The 18,673-nt window shown below is 40.7% G+C and overlaps 1 protein-coding gene across 3 annotated transcripts in view; it reads right to left on the reverse strand.

Annotated features, from left to right (window-relative positions):
• Window positions 1-4,656: 4,656 nt before the first annotated feature.
• The window catches only part of rabl2 (RAB, member of RAS oncogene family-like 2), a 32,933-nt gene continuing 18,916 nt past the window's right edge, over window positions 4,657-18,673 (reverse strand). For all 3 annotated transcript variants that reach the window (XM_073066898.1, XM_073066896.1, XM_073066899.1), the window contains 4 exons: window positions 18,188-18,299; window positions 15,178-15,275; window positions 13,422-13,505; window positions 4,657-5,176 (listed from right to left, as the gene is read on the reverse strand). In XM_073066898.1, the coding sequence (XP_072922999.1) occupies window positions 5,105-5,176; window positions 13,422-13,505; window positions 15,178-15,275; window positions 18,188-18,299 (366 nt within the window). In that variant the 3' untranslated portion in view covers window positions 4,657-5,104. The remainder of the gene's footprint in view (window positions 5,177-13,421; window positions 13,506-15,177; window positions 15,276-18,187; window positions 18,300-18,673) is intronic.

The raw sequence follows: 18,673 nt of genomic DNA on the forward strand, positions 1-18,673 counted from the left end.
GCCAAAATATGTGAGCTTTTGTCTCATAATCAAGCCTCCTAGTGAGCAGTCTGGCCGTATTTCTTCAAGTATTGACTTGTTTGATCTTCTTGCTGTCCAACGAACTCTTAACACTTTTCTCCAGCATCCAAATTCAAAGGCATCAATTCTTTTGTATTCAGTCTTACTAATAGTCCAGCTCTCACAGCCATACATCACAACTGGAAATACCATAGACTTGACTATACAGATCTTCATAGACAATGTTATGTCTCCACTCTTCAATATTTTATCTGAATTTACCATTTGTTCACTCCCCAGAAATAAGTACCATTTAATTTCATGGTTGCAGTTACCATATATAGAAATCTTTGAACTAAGGAAGACAAAATCCGTCACTGCTTCCACTTCCTTTCCATCTATTACCACGGAGTTAATAGGGCTGGTTGACATAATCTTGGTTTTCTTAATATTGAGCATCAAGCCAGCTTTTGCATTTTCTTCTTTCACTTTGTTTAGAAATTCCCTCAGATCCTTCTCACTTTCAGCCATTAAATTATCATCTGCATATCTAAGGATGTTAATATTTCATCCGGCAATTTTGATTCCAACATTTGACTCCTCTAGACCAGCATTCCTCATGATGTGTTCAGCAGATAGATTAATTAAGTAGGGTTACAGTATGCGACCTTGTCGTACTCCTTTCCCAATCTTGAAACAGTTTGTTTTTCCCTGTTCAGTTCTAACTGTTGCCTCTTGATCTTCATACAAGTTTCTAAGGCAGATCAGGTGTCCAGATATCCCCATTTCTTTAAGGATTTGCTATAGTTTATTATGGTCCACACTGTCGAAGGCTTTAGAGGAGTCAATAAAACATAGATAAGTACTTTTCTGGAATTCCCTCGATTTCTCCATTATCCAGCGAAGGTCAGCAATTTGTAAGCAAAAGCCAGTATATCCTTCCTCAAGTAAGGAAACCAGAACTGCACACAGTTCATCAGATGCAGTCTCACCAGTACCCTGTACGGGTATAGCATAACCTCCCTGCTCTTAAAATTCAATCTCTCTAGCAATGAAGGCTAACATTTCAATTGCCATCTTGATAACCTGCTGTACCTGCAAACCAAACTTTTGTGATTCATGCACAAGCACTCCCAAGTCCCTCTGCATAGCAGCATGCTGTAATTTTTCACTATTTAAATAATAATCTGTTCTTTCCTTTTTTCCTTCCAAAGTGGATGACCTTGCATTTACCAATATTGTACTCCATCTGCCAGACCCTTTCCCACTCATTTAACCTACCTATATCTCTCTGCAGACTCTCTGTATCTTCTGCACAATCTGCTTTTCCACTCAATTTAGTATTATCGGCAAACTTAGATACACTACACTCGGTCCCCTCTTCCAAATTGTTAATGTATAATGTCAACACCACCAACCCTGCAGTGCACCGCTCACCACTGATTGTCAACTAGAGTAACACCCATGTATCCCAACTTTCTGCTATTAGTTAACCAATCATCTATCCATGCCAATACATCACTCCCAACTCTATGCATCCTTAGCTTATGGATGAGTCTTTTATGTGGCACCTTATCAAACTCCTTCTGGAAATCCAAGTAAATACTGGCCATCTGTTCCCCTCTATCCACTGTGCTCTTTATATCCTCAAAGAACTACAGTAACCTTGTCAAACAGGATCTGCCTTTGCTGAATCCATGGTGCATTTGTGTGATGGATCCATTTCTTTCCAGATGCCTCCCTCCCTATTTCTTCTTTAATGACAGCTTCAAGCATTTTCCCAACTACAGACGTTAAACTAACTGGCCTATAGTTACCTGCCTTTTGCCTACATCATTTTTTGAACAGTGGCATGACATTTGTCGTCTTCCAATCCACCTGCTCAGAGTCCAGAAAATTTTGACATATCATCACCAAAGTCTCTACTACTGCCATTTCTTTCAGTACCCTGGGATGCATTCCATCAGGACCAGGGGACTTAACTATCTTCAGGCCCACAAGTTTGCTCAGCACTATCTCTTTAGTAATAGCCATTGCATCGAGGTCCTCACCTCACATCGCCTCCATAACATCTCTCCTTGGCACGTTAGACATGTCCTCCACTATGAAGACCAACACAAAATAGTCATTCAAAGCTTCTGCCATTTCCTCATTACTTAATATCAATTCCCCCTTCTTGTCTTCCAAGGGACCTACTTTCACTTCAGCCACCCTTTTTCACTTTATATAATTATAAAAATATTAATTTCCATTTTAATATTTAATGCACATTTATTTTCATAATCTAGCTTCACTTTCTTTATGTCTTGCTTAGTGGTTCTTTGTTGCCTTTTAAAGTTTCCCTAATCTTCCAGTTTCCTACTACTCTTGGCGACTTTGTATGCACAAGCTTTTAGTTTGATGCCTTCTTTTATTTATATAACATTCAAAAGGTTTCAATGAAATTCCCCCATCCTTCTTCTAAATTCCAGCGAGTACAGGTTCAAAACCATCAATCGCTCCTCATACGACAAGTCTTTCGTTTCCAGAATCAAAATCTTGAACTTGCTCTGAATCCTCTCTAATGTCAGCAGATCCTTTCTTAAATAAAGGCCCAAAACTGCTCACAATACTCCAAGTGAGGCCTCACTTTTGCCTTCTAAAGCCTCAGTATTACATCCTTGCTTTTATATTCCAGTCCTCTCGAAATGAATGCTAACATTACATTTGCCTTCCTCACCACTAACTTAACCCGCAAAATAGCCTACAGGGAATCCTACATTTTTGAATTTTCTCCCCACTTGTAAAATAGTCTACACTTTCATTCCTTCTACCAATGTGTATGACCATACACTCCCCAACACTGTAATCCATCTGCCACTTCTTTGCCAATTCTCCTAATCTGTCCTTCTGCAGCCTCCCCACTTCCTCAGCACTACCTGCCTCTGACCTATCTTTGTATTGTCGCAAACTTGGCCACAGAGCTATCAATTCCATAATCCAAAACTGACATACAACGTATAGAGAAGAAGTCCCAACACCAACCCTTGCAGAACACCCCTAATCACTGGCAGCAATCACAAAAAACTCCCTTTATTTCCACTCTTTGCCTCCTGCCAATCAGCCAATGCTCTATCCACGTTAGTATCTTTCCTGTAATACTATGGGCTCTTATCTTGTTAAGCAGCACCTTGTAGGTCCTGCTGAGAAAGCAATGCAACTGCAGCAGGATTAAGACAAACTGGAAGAATGGGCAAAAAAGTTGGCAGATGTAATACGGCGATGGGAAATGTATGATAATGCACTTTGGTGAAAGGAACAATAGTGCAGACTATTATCTAAATTGGGAGAAAATTCAAATATCAGAAGTGCAAAAGGACTCAGGAGTCCTTGTGCAAGACTCCCAGAAGGTTAATTCACAGGTTGAGCCTGTGGTAAAGAAGGCAAATGCATTGTTAGCATTTATTTCAAGGGCAAAAGAATATAAAAACAAGGAGATAATGATGAAGCTTTATAAGACACTAGTCAGGCCGCTCTTGTGAGTATTGTCAACAGTTTTGCGCCCCTTATCTCAGAAAGGAGGTATTGTTATTGGAGAAAGTCCAGAGGAGGTTCACAAGGATGATTCTGGGAATAAAAGGGTTAACATATGAGAAGAATTTGGCAGCTTTGGGCCTGTACTCACTAGAAATTTGAAGAATGCGTGGGGATCTCATTGGAACTTACTGAAGGTTGAAAAAGCTAGATAAGGCGCATGTGAAGAGGATGTTTCCTCTGGTGGGGGTATCCAGAAATAGAGGGCACTGCTTCAAAATTGAGGGGTGACCCTTTAGAATGGAGGTAAGGAGTTATTTTTTTAGCCAGAGAGAGGTGAATCTGTGGAATGCTCTGCCACACACTGTGGTGGAGGCCAAGTCCATGGGTATATTTAAAGCCGAAGTTGATACATTCCTGATTAGTTGGGGAATCAAGGATATGGCAAGAGGGTAGGTGGATGGGGTTGAATAGGATCCAGGATTAGCCATGATGAAATGGCAGAGCAGACTCAATGGGCCGAATGGCCTAATTCTGCTCCTATGTCTTATGTTCAGTACCTTATCAACAGCCTTCTGAAAATCCAAGTATGCTACAATCATCGATTGACCTTTGTCTATCCTGTGCTACTTCAACAGAATTCCAATCAGGCAAGGTTTTCCTTTAATGATGCTGGGATTGAACCCAGAACCCCAATGCCCAGTGCTATAACTGCATCATGCTGACCACTATGCTACTGTGGTGCCACAAACTGATGCAGTGCAGCCAGTCTAAATAAATTCTACACTTACTAGATAACCTTTACACTTATATTTCCTGACAAAGAACATTGAATTAACACTTTATTTTCTTTGCCACTTCATAGTACAAGGCACCAAGACCAATTGTAAGACAGCTGACCTTAGTCTCCGCAGAGCGAAACTGTGATAGTGGCGATGATTTCTAATGTTACACCACATGGAATATATCCACATTCAATACCACAAGAACTGTGAACTCCTCTCTTATCTAAATGTACCTGCCTTTCTGACCTGCATCAAATGCAGGATTCACTGCATATATGGTTATGAATTTTCTATGTGGAATGGGCAAAAGCAATTGTATAAAGTATTAAAAATCCATTAAAAAAATCACACAATAAAGAGCAGTGTAGAATCAGTTTTTGCACACACAGCCATGCTTGCTATAATAACACACAATCAGGGCACAAAGATTCTAACACGGAGTTGAGTGATGCTCAACCTCATCTGTTAGTGTGAAAAAATACAGAAAGGTCACTGTAAATAAATTTCAAAACAACACATTGTAATTATTACATATGAACCCACTTCTTATTCATCATTTGATTAGTGGGGAAAATTCTAGTTCTTTTTCCATATACTTCATTTTTCAAATGCGTGAAGAGATGAACAAATGGGAAGAGAAGTCAGGGAAACAGATGTTCCTCCAAAATATGAAATCCAATGAAGTGACAGTCTTGAACTTCAGTCAAGTTGAGTTCCTTACTCAGGCTATAAGATTGAGGGAGACCAAATGTTATCCTGCACAGAACACAGAGCTTGTCCATGTCTCCTCCCCTCTACAAATATCATTATGGCAATTCAGACTGATCCTCCTTCGGCTGGTCATCCCTGGCCTCCTTGTCTGCTTCAAGATCAAAATTCTGTTGAGAAAACGAACAAGAGAGCATAAGATTAGTTATAGAGAACATGCTAAGCACACATTCATTCTCCTCTGAGCTGCCCAAGTCACAGAACCACAACCCTCTGGCACATGATCTCATTGTCCTTCATCAGTCTAAATTGGTCTCATAGCAAGTGAACTAATCCCAATACCAGGTTCCCTAGAACTTTCTTTCAAACCTCAAGCAATCCTGCTGTCTTACTATGGTCATAATTCCAATCTAGACTAATTTTACTAGTCTACTCTCTCACCATAGCCTGGAATCTGTCCCAAATTCTTTCTACCAAGCAACATTTTAAAGCAATAACAATGGGTAAATGGAGGTATAAATTTCAAAAAGGGCAATGCATAGCTGGATTGGAAACTTGGAGATGGTGGTGCTTAAAGTGCTTTCCTTTCCAGATGACGACAGCCATAGGTTGGAAGGTTTAGTCATAAAAGCCTTTTTAAGTTACTACAGTGTATTAGTATATAACAGAAGAATCTGTTGTCCGCAGCCACACTATGGCGATGGTGAGGAAGTGAAGTTAAAGATGGCAAAATGGCTACTTGTCCTAGTTAGACGATATCCTCCTTCATTTGCCTAAATTTTCACTTACACCAAATACACTTGTTCACATTATAAATCATACCAGTTTCTAACAATATAACATATAACAATTACAGCACGGAAACAGGCCATCTTGGCCCTTCTAATCCGTGCCGAACACTTACTCTCACATCGACATAACCATCGACATAAATTCCTCATCAGAATTTGACCATCTGGCTATTTGACCTTTTGACACTTCCCTTTTTTCAAACCATATCAACCTGATAACACAGTGACTGTACAGAAATGAAAATAATAAAGAAAAAAATATAGGTCTTTCAATGCCTTGAACAATTGCTCTCAATTTAATCGATATCTATGGAAGGATGTTCCAGCCTTTGTCCATGTGCTTGAAGTTCATTGGTAACATGGTTCATGGCCCAAACAATGAATAAATAACATCTCTGGAAAGGATAGAGAGAGGCAAGCAACAAGCCCGTGGCGCAGTGTGTTAAAAACCTGTAAAATTTTTTTTATATTTTTCTGTTTTTATTTCATATTTTAAGAATCTGTGGTATTTATTTATTCATGTAGAGATACAGCACAGAGCAGGCTCAACAAGCCATACTACCCAGCAGCCCACCTATTTAACCTTAGCCTAATCACAAGACAATTTACAGTGATCAATTAACCTACTAACTGTTAAGTCTTTGGACTATCAGAGGAAACCAGAGCACCCAGAGGAAACCCACACAATCACAGGGAGCAGAAAACTCATTACAGATGGTGCCAGATTTAACTCCAATCTCTGAATGCTTTGAGCTGTAATAGCAACATGCTAACCACTACACTACTGTATTCATTCACAAGTTTAAGCACCCACCTAGGCCCAAGATAGAGGTCTTAGATAGTGCAGCACACAAATCTTAATGATCCTGCACCTGTCAAATGAAAATAATCATCTACGGACCTTGATTCAGTGACTGAGATTCTGGGAGTGTGTGTGGAATACACATTACCCATGCACATGTACATTATAAACATGTGTTCACATAAACAGTGGATTAAGTTAATTGGGCCATCGTTAATTGGGGCAGCCGCTTATGTGGGACAACTCTTAAAGAACAGACACAAATCAAGAAAATAACCAGGATTCCTTCGTTTATTTGGGACACTATACCAGTTTCTAACTAGCATCAGTTGCATGTATATCATGTGGATGTTGGACATTACATCCTTTGAGCATTGTTCATGACTGAAATCATACTGCATTTTGAGAGGGAGAAACCTAACTCACATGTATCAGTATTGCAATGGAATAAAGGGAATTAGAGGCATGAGAGAGGAGCTTTCTCAGGTGGATTGAAGGAGGATACTGATGGTATGACAGCAGAGCAGAGATGGGTGAAGTTTCCAGAAATAGTTCACAAGGTAAATGGCAAGGGGTAGGCAACTGTGGCTGAGCAAAGGAAGTTAAGGACTGCATAAAAGCCAAGGAAAGGGTTGCTAAATTAAGTGGAAAGTTGGATAATAGAGCTTTTAAAATCTAAAAAAGGCAACAAAAAAAGCTATAAAAAGGGAAAGAATGAAAAATAGCAGACTAGCCAATAATATAAACTAGGATACCAAAAGATTTTTCAGTTATATAAAGAATAAAAGGCAGGTGAGAGTTAATATTGGACCTCTGAGAAATGATGCTGCTGAGGTAGTAATGGGGAAAAAAGAAATGGTAGATGAACTTAATGGGTACTTTGCATCTGCCTTCACTGCGGAAGACACTAGTAGTGTGCCAGAGAGCAGAGAGTAAATGGCATTCCTATTACAAAGGAAAAAGTGCTTTGCAAACTGAAAGATCTCAAGGTGGTAAGTCACCTGGACCAGATGGACTACATCCTCGAGTTCCAAGAGAGGTTGCTGAAGAGATAATGGATGCATTGGTCATGATCTTTCAAGAATCACTTGATTCTGGCATGGTCCCGGAGGACTGGAAGATTGCAAATATCACTCCACTCTTTAAGAAGGGAGGAAGACAAAAGAAAGGAAATCATAGGCCAGTTAGCCTGATGATACAATAAATCGAAGTCAGCATGTCTGTAAAGTGAAATCTTGCATGATAAATCTGTAGAGTTCTTTGAGGGAGTAACAAGCAGGATGGACAAAAGACAAAAGACAGCCATTTACTTGGATTTTCAGAAGGCATTTGATAAGGTGCCACACATGAGACTGCTTAACAAAATAAAATGCTATGGCGTTAAAAGAAATACTGGCATGGATAGCAGAATGGCTGACAGGCAAGAGGCAGCAATCGGGAAAAGGGGCCTTTTCTGATTGGCTGCTGGTGACTAGTGGTGTTCCTCAGGTGTCAGTATTGGGACTGCTACTTTTCACATTGTTTGTCAATGATTTAGATAATGGAATTGATGGCTTTGTAAGCAGCAGGTGGAATACAGTGTTGGGAAATGTATGATAATGCATTTTAGGAAAAGGAACAACAGTGTAGACTATTATCTAAATGGGGAGAAGGTTCAAACATCAGAGGTGCAGGGGGACTTAGCAGTCCTCGTGCATGACTCCTAGAAGGTTAATTTACAGGTTGAGTCTATGGTAAAGAAGGCAAATTCAATGTTGGGATTTATTTCAAGTGGGAATAGAATATAAAAGCAAGGAGATAATGCTGAGCCTTTTTAAGACACTAGTCAGGCCGCACTTGGGGTATTGTCAACAGTTTTGTGCCCCATATCTCAGAAAGGATGTGTTGTCATTGGAGAGTCCAGAGGAGGTTCATGAGGATGATTCTGGGAATGAAGGGGTTAACATATGAGGAGCATTTGGCAGCTTCAGGCCTGTACTCACTGGAGTTTAGAAGAATGCGGGGGGGGGGGGGGGTATCTTGTTGAAACCTACCGAATGTTGAAAGGACTAGATAGGATGAATGTAGAGAAGATGTTTCCTATGGTGGGGGTATCCAGAACAAAAGGGCACAGACTCAAAATTGAACGGTGACCCTTTAGAACAGAGGTAAGGAGGAATTTGTTTTTAGCCAGAGAGCAGTAAATCTGTAGAGTGTCCTGCCACAGACTGCAGTGGAGGCAAAGTCAGAAGTTGATCATTTCCTGATTGGTCAGGGCATCAAAGGATATTCAGAGAAGGCAGGTGTATGGAGTTGAGTGGGATCTGGGATCAGCCATAACGGAATGCCCTAATTCTGCACCTATGTCTTACGGTCTTATGGAGCGAACAATTTTTAAATAGCATCACTTCTATGTGTGTGTGTTCAAAAAGCAGTCCCAACATATTGATGTAGTTATAAAGAAGGCAAGACAGTGGCTATACTTTATTTGGAGCTTGAAGAGATTTGGCATGTCAACAAATACACTCAAAAACTTCTATAGTTGTACTGTGGAGAGCATTCTGACAGGCTGCATCACTATCTGATATGGAGGGGCTACTGCACAGGACCAAAAGAAGCCACAGAAGGTTGTAAATCTAGTCAGCTCCATCTTGGACACTAGCCTACAAAGTACCCAGGACATCTTTAGGGAGCAGTGTCTCAGAAAGGCAGCGTCCATTATTAAAGACATCCAGCACCCAGAGCATGCCCTTTTCACACTGTTACCATCAGGTAGGAGATAAAGAAGCATGAAGGCATACACTCAGCGATTCAGGAACAGCTTCTTCCCCGCTGCCATCCAATTCCTAAATGGACACTGAAGCTTTGGACACTACCTCACGTTTTTAAATATACAGTGTTTCTGTTTTTGCACATTTTTAACAAATTATTCAATATATATAATTGATTTACTTGTTTATTTATTATGTTTTATTTTATTTATTACTTTTTCTCTCTCTGTTAGATTATGTATTGCATTGAACTGCTGCTACTAAGTTAACAAATTTCACACCACATGCCAGTGATAATAAACCTGATTCTGATTCTCGTCACTGATAGTTATCAAGTAATAAGCAGTATGACAATTCAGAACCGTTTTTCTGACTGTAGTTTTAAACAGTTAGGCTCAGAGATGCCAGAAAAAGCCAGCAGTAAAAATGAAATAATTTCACTTCAGCAAGTTAGGAACTATGAAGAATTTGAAGGTATTAACAATTACCTTGAATATTACGAAGAAAATAAAAATTGGCGAATGCAATTGTCAAAAGCGTTGCTTGAAGGCAGTCCATTATCTGCACTAGGTGATTTTGTTCAATTACAATCAAATGTACATAGCACTATACACTGGATGAATTCCACAAACACAAGAGATTCTGCAGTTGCATTCCAGAGCAACACACACAAAATGCTAGATGAACTCAGCAGGTCAGTCAGCATCTAATAAACAGTCAACATTTCAGGCCGAGACCCTTCAACAGGACTGAATGAATTCCGCCATCAATAACAATTAGGAACAAGTACGCAGTTTTATAGAACTGTAATAGTTTTGCTAGTGTTCTAATTTTATTTCATTTAAATGCATACATAACTTGTTACCCAGTTAAATGGTAGCTTGTCTTCTTTATACCTTTATTTCCATGAAACTTCTGCTAATTGGGGCAGCCTCTTAATTGAGCCAAAATGTATCATTTCTGATGTGTCCCAATTACCGGGAATCCACTGCATATAAACCTGGATCACTCTTGGTTGAAATGCTATTCTGTGGACAATGACCTATCAAAGAGTTTCCATTGTCCTTCAAGAGAAAGTGGAATGCAGAGGCACATATGGTTTGTGGTTCAGCATTAATCGAGTTCCTTTTCATGGCAGCGCCCAATGCAGTGAAATACTGACCACAGGTCTGGCCATTTCATTCTAACACATCATTGCCATCTTCTGGCTCAGGCCTAGTACTGCAATCGATAGTGCTGGATGAACATCAGGTTCTATCTCATAACAATTAACTATAAATGGCAATCGATCAGTACCTTCAGCTGGATTGCAGTTAACCATTCAGGTAATCCTCAAAAAGCTTATGATAGCAGATGGATATTCACTTATGAGATGCATCGTGGGGACTGAGACAAAGGAAATGCTGTCAAAAGGCAGAGGAACAAAATGCGATCTCACCTATGGCAACCAAATCAGCAGACTGGAGCCACAATACCAAAACAACTTCAAAAGGTCCTCATACCATGAATAGTTGAAGTTCTTAACTGAAGAGCATCCTAAAAGGACTTCAATGATCAAATTTGTTAAGTGAATAATGAATGCAACCTGTGAGAGTGAACATGTGGAGTACAGCAAGAGACTGCAACATAGCAAACTCAGGAAAGGCACACAAACATATGCTCGCACACATTTGAAAGGACCATACAGAGGCAGGCAGATATGGAGTTGGGTGAGCAACAAATACAGGGATCTAAGGCAGGCATCTTCTGTGGTGGGAGAACATGGTGGTTGGGAAGAGGGAGGGACTGAGTGAAGCAGGAAACCAGGATACTTATTGGAAATAAATCCACAGAGCAGGAAAAGTCAGCTCGAGTTTATTGTTTGGGTTTCCTCTCAGTGCAAAGTCAGTCCAATAAGCAACAGAAGATCTCATGACATGTTGCAGGTGATTCATAGGAGTAGTTTAATTTCACACTCCGATATCTATCCTGTGCGTCATTGAGCTCACAATGCATTTGCTCAGCAAATTCAGTTAGTAAATTGGAATGTTCTTCCATTAAACATTGAAAGGGGTGGGGGGGGGGGGGTGAATGATACAGGAGAGCCTGAAGAGCAGCTCCAGTTGCCTTTAGGTGAGGAAGGGTAGGTAAAATAGAATACAGCAGAGGTGGGTGGATGTAGAGGTATGGTTGAGCAGTATTGAAAGCTAATCAGTGACCTGGATAGGGGATTAGCATTTTTGGAGTAGTGTATTATTGGAGGTTGTTGGAGGAGTGGGCACAGTCTAGGTAAAAATGCAAGGGATCCGTAACACGAGTACAGGTGTAGGAGGAAGACTGAGATAAGAGACCTGGAATATCTCAGTTAAGTGCTGCCCTTTTTACTGACCGCAGGAGATTTCCGGGATCATTTTGGTAGCAGTACATATTCCACCTCAGGCCAGTGTCAATCAGACTTTAGATGATCTAAGCAATGGGATTAACATGCACAAAACAGTGCACTCTAATGCCTTCACCATCATTTTGGGGGATTTTAACCAGGCCAGTCTGAAAAAAAAATCACTAAGCAAATACCATCAACAGATCACTTGCAATACTATAGGAAACATCACACTGGACCATTGTTACACCACCATCAAGAATGCCTACTGAGCTATTCCACGACCTCACTTCGGGAAGTCTGATCACCTGGCTGTACTTCTACTCCCTGAGTATAGGCAGAGACTGAAAACTGCAACACCAGTAGTGAGGACCAAGAAGGTATGTTTAAGGTATCACGAGTGAATCTGCAGATGCTGGAAATAAATAAAAAACACAAAATGCTGGCAGAACTCAGCAGGCCAGACAGCATCTATGGGAGGAGGTAATAACGACGTTTTGGGCCGAAACCCTTAATCAGGAGTGAAGTAACATGGGATGGCCGAGGGGGGATAAGAAGTGGGGGGAGGGATAAAGTAGAGAGCTGGGAAGTGATAGGCTGGAGGGAAATGGGCTGGGGGAAGGTGGAGAATTATGGGAAATAAAAGAGAAAGCAAGGTAGGGCTGGGGGGGAGAGATTATAGTGAGGGGGGAAAAAGAGAGAGAAAGAGAACCAGACTAAAATAATAGATAGGGATGGGGGTAAGGGTGGGGGGCAGGGGTATCAACAGAGGTCAGTGAGTTGGATGTTCATGCTGGCAGGAAGGAGGCTACCTAGGCGGGAGACAAGATATTGCTCCATCGACCTGCGTGTGGCCTCATCTTGACGGTAGAGGAGGCCATGGACAGACATGTCAGAGTGGGAGTGGTCTGTGGAATTGAAGTGTGTGGCCACAGGGAGATCCCGCTACTGCTGGAGGACCGAGCGCCGGTGTTCGGCAAAACGGTCTCCCAGTCTGCGGCGGGTCTCCCCAATGTATAAATGACCACATCCGGAGCACCGGATACAGTATATCCCCCCAGGTATGTTTTTTGCATGATTTTTAGTCTATTCAATATACCTATATTGTAATTGATTATTATTATTATATATTTCTTTTCTTCTTCTTCCATCTTATGTATTGCATTGAACTGCTGCTGCTAAGTTATAAAATTTCCTGACACATATTGGTGATAATAAACTTGATTCTAATTCTAGCAGGCCAGTAGCAGGAGGGCTTCAGGAAATGGTCATTGGGGTTGGCAATGGTACAAAGGATCTGCAGGATTAAAAGTATAAAGGATTGTCACTAAGATAGGCAGGGTACAGGAGGATGCTGAGCACATCAGAGAGGGGTACAGAAGTCTGTAGGGTGGACAAAATGAAGAATTGTTCCCTGAGAAAAAATGCAGCACGAAGGTTAGTAAAATGAGAGGGGGTTAGGAGAAGGACTGGTAAGATGAGGAGGGATTCAGGAGGATAGTCGGTAGTGTAGGGATGGATAGTAAAACAATGTGATACTTCTTAAAGATGCACCTGCATCCTGGATCCTTGCCTGCAAGGGGGAAAAGATGCATCCAGGGAAATTGGCAGAATGCCTCATCACCCTGACCAATCCTCAAGGCTGAAAGAACTACCACGATTACACTGACAATGTCAGCCCTACCCCACCCAGTTCAGCAAATAAAAGCTTACCTCCAGCTCCCGCATGACTTCATCCATAAAATCACTACTGTTTTCTTTATATGACACTGCCAATTTTATTGTGTCACGAAATAGCTGCAGAAGGAATGCAAAAGAGAGGAGGTGATTTTCAAGACCTTGACTTCAACACCTTTCACAGGGTCTTTTAAAGTACAACATCATTGTAACATTGCAGAAACTATTACAGCCATTTTGCATGTATCACAATTCCACAGACAAGAGAGAATGCAAACACAAGGTAATCTATAGATGCTGGAAATTCAAGCAACACACACAAAATATCAGTGGCACACAGCAGGCCAGACAGCATCTATATCTTTTCCTTCAGTTAGTCCTGACAAAGGATCTCGGCCCAAAACGCCAACTGTACTTCTTCCTATAGATGCTGCCTGGCCTGCTGCGTTCCACCAGCATTTTGTGTGTGTGACAAGCCAGAATGATTTGATTGCTTCTCCAAATATGACTTCTATGCACATCTGAGCAGACAGGCAGAGCCTTAAGTTAACATTTTATCCATGGCAGTAAATTCCCTCAGTAATATCTTCAATTTCAGCTGTGATTCTGTGGTAGCACTCTTAGCTCTTCGGTCATTAAATTTTTGCTTTAATCACTCCAACCCAGATATTTGAGCATATTAAACATTGACGGACTCATTTTTTTTGTCCAGTCAAGGAGTGAAATGGGGCAGAATATTCTTTCCTAGCTAGTCTATGTTGGTATTTACTTAGCATACAAATGATTCCACATGGATTTCCCCCACTCAAATTAAGTCCTTCCATCCTACCTCCACACCCTGTTGCAAAATGCATTTTTTGACTAAATGGGTCATCCTGACTCAAACTCATTGTTATAAATTTAAAACATACAGTAGTCTACTGTGCTGCTATTTTATGAAGGTAAAGATACTGTAATCTAATAATTACAAAATAATAATTAATAGAAAAATTATTTTGCTTATCTCAGGCCATCTCTCACCATCATTACTAGCCCTGGCAGCAACCCCTGGCAGACCCCCCTCTAATGTGCATTGAGAGGCTACTGCACTAATTATCCATTTCCATCACTAGAAATAGCATCACATGTTAATAAGGCCATAGCAAATCAAATGTGGCATTTAGCTCATTTCTGATGGAAAAGAATTGAGAAATTTCGGTGCTATGACAAACCAACATAAACTTGGTTGGATCACACTGGGAATACTGTGCAAAGATTTAACCTTCATTTTAGAAAATGGAAAAAGTACTGGAAAGGTTGTGCACTAGAAATGTGAGGAAAGACTGATCTAAGTAGGGCTCTTTTCTCTGGAACAGTGATGCTGGGATACTAAGTTTGACCAGGGTATAAGAATAGCCCCAAAGAATCTAATGCCTGTATCAGCTTTTATTTCTTAGGTTTGTAAACATACAGCAAATAAAATTTTCCTTTTGTTGAAACCTAGTGTAACTAATAAATCAGGAAGGTATTAAGAGTAGCCTCTTTTCCACATGTTTATGCAATGAGTCCCATGTTCTAATTTTTCTCAGTGTAATGCATTATTTACTCACTTTTGCCTCTTTTTTTTGCATTTCTGAACTTGTGCCCTTTAATTACTGCCAACGTCATTGGATTGGACAACCAGTAAGTCTATACTGATTCTATAACTATGTGCCACTGCTCGTAATATGCCACGCCACCTCTTGTCTTTCAGCTGTTAATAATGGGATACCAACATTCCTTTAAATAAAATTTCCCATGGCTTTGCACCTACCTTTACTACATTGGTCCCATCAGCTGCTGACACGAAGTAAAAAGGTAACCCATGCTTCTTGGCAAAGTTAAAGCTTTTCTGTGTGATTTTCATATCAGCTGGAAGACAGGAAATAGTGTGGTGTTCATTCCGATGCACACTGGCATCACTATGTGTATAAGATACTCTGCAAATCCTCCACCCCTGTTCAAAAATAATCAGTGACACAGAACCCAAAACCTGATTCTGAAATTCGAACATCATTACTCCCCATCTAATGCCTACAATCCACTGCTGTTGGTAGAATTTCAGATGGCGTTGAGGAGGATTACAGGGGCAAGACAGATCAGTTAGTTGAGTGGTCTCACAACAGCAACTTTGTATTCAGTGTCAGCAAGAGTAAGGAACTGATTGTGGACCAGGGAGGGGAAGTAAGGAGAACTTACACCAGTGTGTGAAGGAAGAGAAGTGGGTGCAGTTAGTATTATAAGAGAGAAAGTGCTTAAAAAGCTAAAAGACACAAAGGTACACAAGTCACCTGGACCAGATGAACTGCACCCTAGGGTTCTGAAAGAAATGGTATTAGAAATGATCTTTTAAAAATCAGTGGACTCTGTCATGGATTGGAAAATTGCAAATGTCACTCCACTTTTTAAGAAAGGAGGAAGGCAGCAGAAAGGAAATTAAGACCAGTTAGCCTGACCTCAGTGGTAGAGAAGATGTTAGAGTCAATTGTTAAGGATGAGGTGATGTAGTACTTGGTGATACAGGACAAGATAGTTTCCTTCAGGGAAAATCCCGCCTGATGAAACTGTTGGAACTCTTTGAGATAACAAGTAGGATAACAAGTGGGTGCAGTGGATGTTGTACATTTGAACTTTCAGAAGGACTTTGACAAAGTGCCACACATGAGGCTACTTACCAAGTTAAGAGCCTATGGTATTACAGGAAAATTAGGAGGTTAGAGCATTGGCTGATTGGTAGGAGGTAGCGAGGGGTAATAAAAGGATCCTTTTCTAGTCGGCTGCCAGTGACTAGTGATGTTCTGCAGGGGTCAGTGTTGGGACCACTTCTTTTTATGCTGTATATAAATGATTTAGATGATGGAATAGATAACTTTGTTGCCAAGTTTGCAGACGGATAGGAAGATTGGTGGAGGGGCAAGTAGTGTTGAGGAAGCAGGTAGGATGCAGAAGGACTTAACATGAGGAGAATGGGCAAGAAGGTGGCAAATGATATACAATGTTGTAAAATGCATGGTCATGCACTTTGGTCATAGAAATAAATGTGCAATTTTCTAAATGGGGAAAAAATCCAAAAATGAGATGCAAAGGGATTTGGGAGTCCTTGTGCAGAACACCTCAAAGGTTAACTTGCAGGTTGAGTCGGTGGTGAGGAAGGCAAATGCCATGTTAGCATTCATTTCAAGAGGTCAATAATACAAGAGCAAGGATGTAATGCTGAGTCCTTATAAGACACTGGTGAGGCCTCACCTTGAGTATTGTGAACAGTTTTGGGCCCCTTATCTTAGAAAAGTTGTGCTGGCATTGGAGAGGGTCCAGAGGAGGTTCACAAGGATGATTCCAGGAGTGAAAGGGTTATCATGCGAGGAATGTTTGATGGCTCTGGGTCTGTACTTGCTAGAATTCAGAAGGATGAAGGGGCATCTCATTGAAACCTTTCGATTGTTGAAAGGCCTAGACAGAGTAGAAGTAGAAAGGATGTTTCCCATGGCAGGAGAGTCTAGGACAAGTGGGCACAGCCTCAGGATAGAGGGGCACCCTTTCAAAACAGAGATGCAGAGAAATTTCTTTAGCAAGAGGGCAGTGAATTTGTGGAATTCGTTGTCATGTACAGCTGTGGAGACCAGGTTGTTGGGAGTATTTGAGGCAAAGATTGATAGATTCTTGATTGGACATGGCATTAAAGGTTATGGGGAAAAATCAGGATCTGGGGTTGAGGAGGAGAAAAAAATGATCAACCATAATTGAATGACAGAGCAGACTCGACAGGCCAGATGGCCTAATTCTGCTCCTATGTCTAATGGTTTTATGGTCTTATTAAAGGATCAGCAAAAGCAAGGGTGAGCAACTTCAAGTTCCTGGCCGTCAATATCTCTGAGCATCTATCCAGCCCAAAACATTGATACAATCACAAAAAATGCATGCCAGTGGCTCTACTTCATTAGGAATTTGATATGTCACCAAAGTTTTACAAATTTCAATAGGTGTACAATAGAGAGCATTCTGACTGGTTGCATCGCAGCCTGGTATAGCGCCTCCAAGCACATTATTGCAAGAAGCTGCAAAGGGTTACAGACATAGCCAGCTCCATCACATTTACTGCTGTTGGCAAACAACATATTTCATGTCATATGTCAGTGATAATAAATTTGATTCTCTCTATTTGTCTTCACTTGTCTACTATCAGACCTTGTTCTTCTGCTCCCAGTCCACTGCTCCATTTACTTCACAAGTCCTCAGCTCAACAGTGCCAGTGAATAGGGAAATAGGGAAACTAGAGGACAGAAGCTTCGGTCTTTCTACCAAAATATGTTCTAATTGGAGAATAATAAAAGAAAAATAAAAACACATTTCTTCAAATTAACAAAGACAAGCAAAAAGGCAAATCAGCAATGGGATGAGCCCTGCCAAAGCACTACGGCCCAAAACATCGACTGTAATTTTCCATAGATGCTGCCTGGCCTGCTGAGTTCCTCCAGCATTTTGTGCACGTTGAAAGGTATCAGTAAATTTAGGATTCTCAGGAAATTCTTCAAGGAAACAGTAACATTTCCCTTTAATTTAGAGAAGTAAAATAAATTCCAGGTATTATTTAAGCAACAGTGGCTTACAGTGATGATCTGAACTGTGGTAACTCTCCCAAAGGATAGGTGCACTGAATGACTTTCCTCAACCGCATCCAGTCTGATGTCCTTTGCTGATCAGCTAATAGTTCAGCTGGAAATTACAGGTCTAAAGGAACTAGTTTCAGATCTCAGTGTGACTGATAAGATAATCTTTGAACTCACCATCTATTTTGTTAGCGACAATCACGCAGGGGATTTCAGGCCGAGATTCCCTCAACTCAGTGTACCAGTTACTCAAATTTTTGTAAGTTATCTTCCTCTGTACATCAAACACCTAATCTCAAAATGATAAAATAAATTAGTTTTCTTTTCTAGCCATTGGCAACCATATCATTAAGCTTGTTTTTTTACACATTCACCGATCAAACAGTCACAGAGTTAGGATATAGCATGGGTAAGATATGTGGTAAAGCTCCCTCTAGATTATGCAGCTAAATACTCCCAAGGCAGATACTGTGGTTACTAGAAACAGAGTACAGCTGGCATTTTGGCACTGGATATAAGTATTTAGAGATCTAGATAGGAAAATGGCCTGCGAAATGATGAACTGAAGCTTTGGGCCTACTCCGGTGGCTCTGGGGATTCAAGGTCTACGGACTCAATTTGGTTCAGAATGCTGTTGCGTGCTTCTATTGTTTGATTGAGTTG

This window comes from Hemitrygon akajei, chromosome 14 (assembly GCF_048418815.1).
Source record: "Hemitrygon akajei chromosome 14, sHemAka1.3, whole genome shotgun sequence".
Lineage (NCBI taxonomy): Eukaryota > Metazoa > Chordata > Chondrichthyes > Myliobatiformes > Dasyatidae > Hemitrygon > Hemitrygon akajei.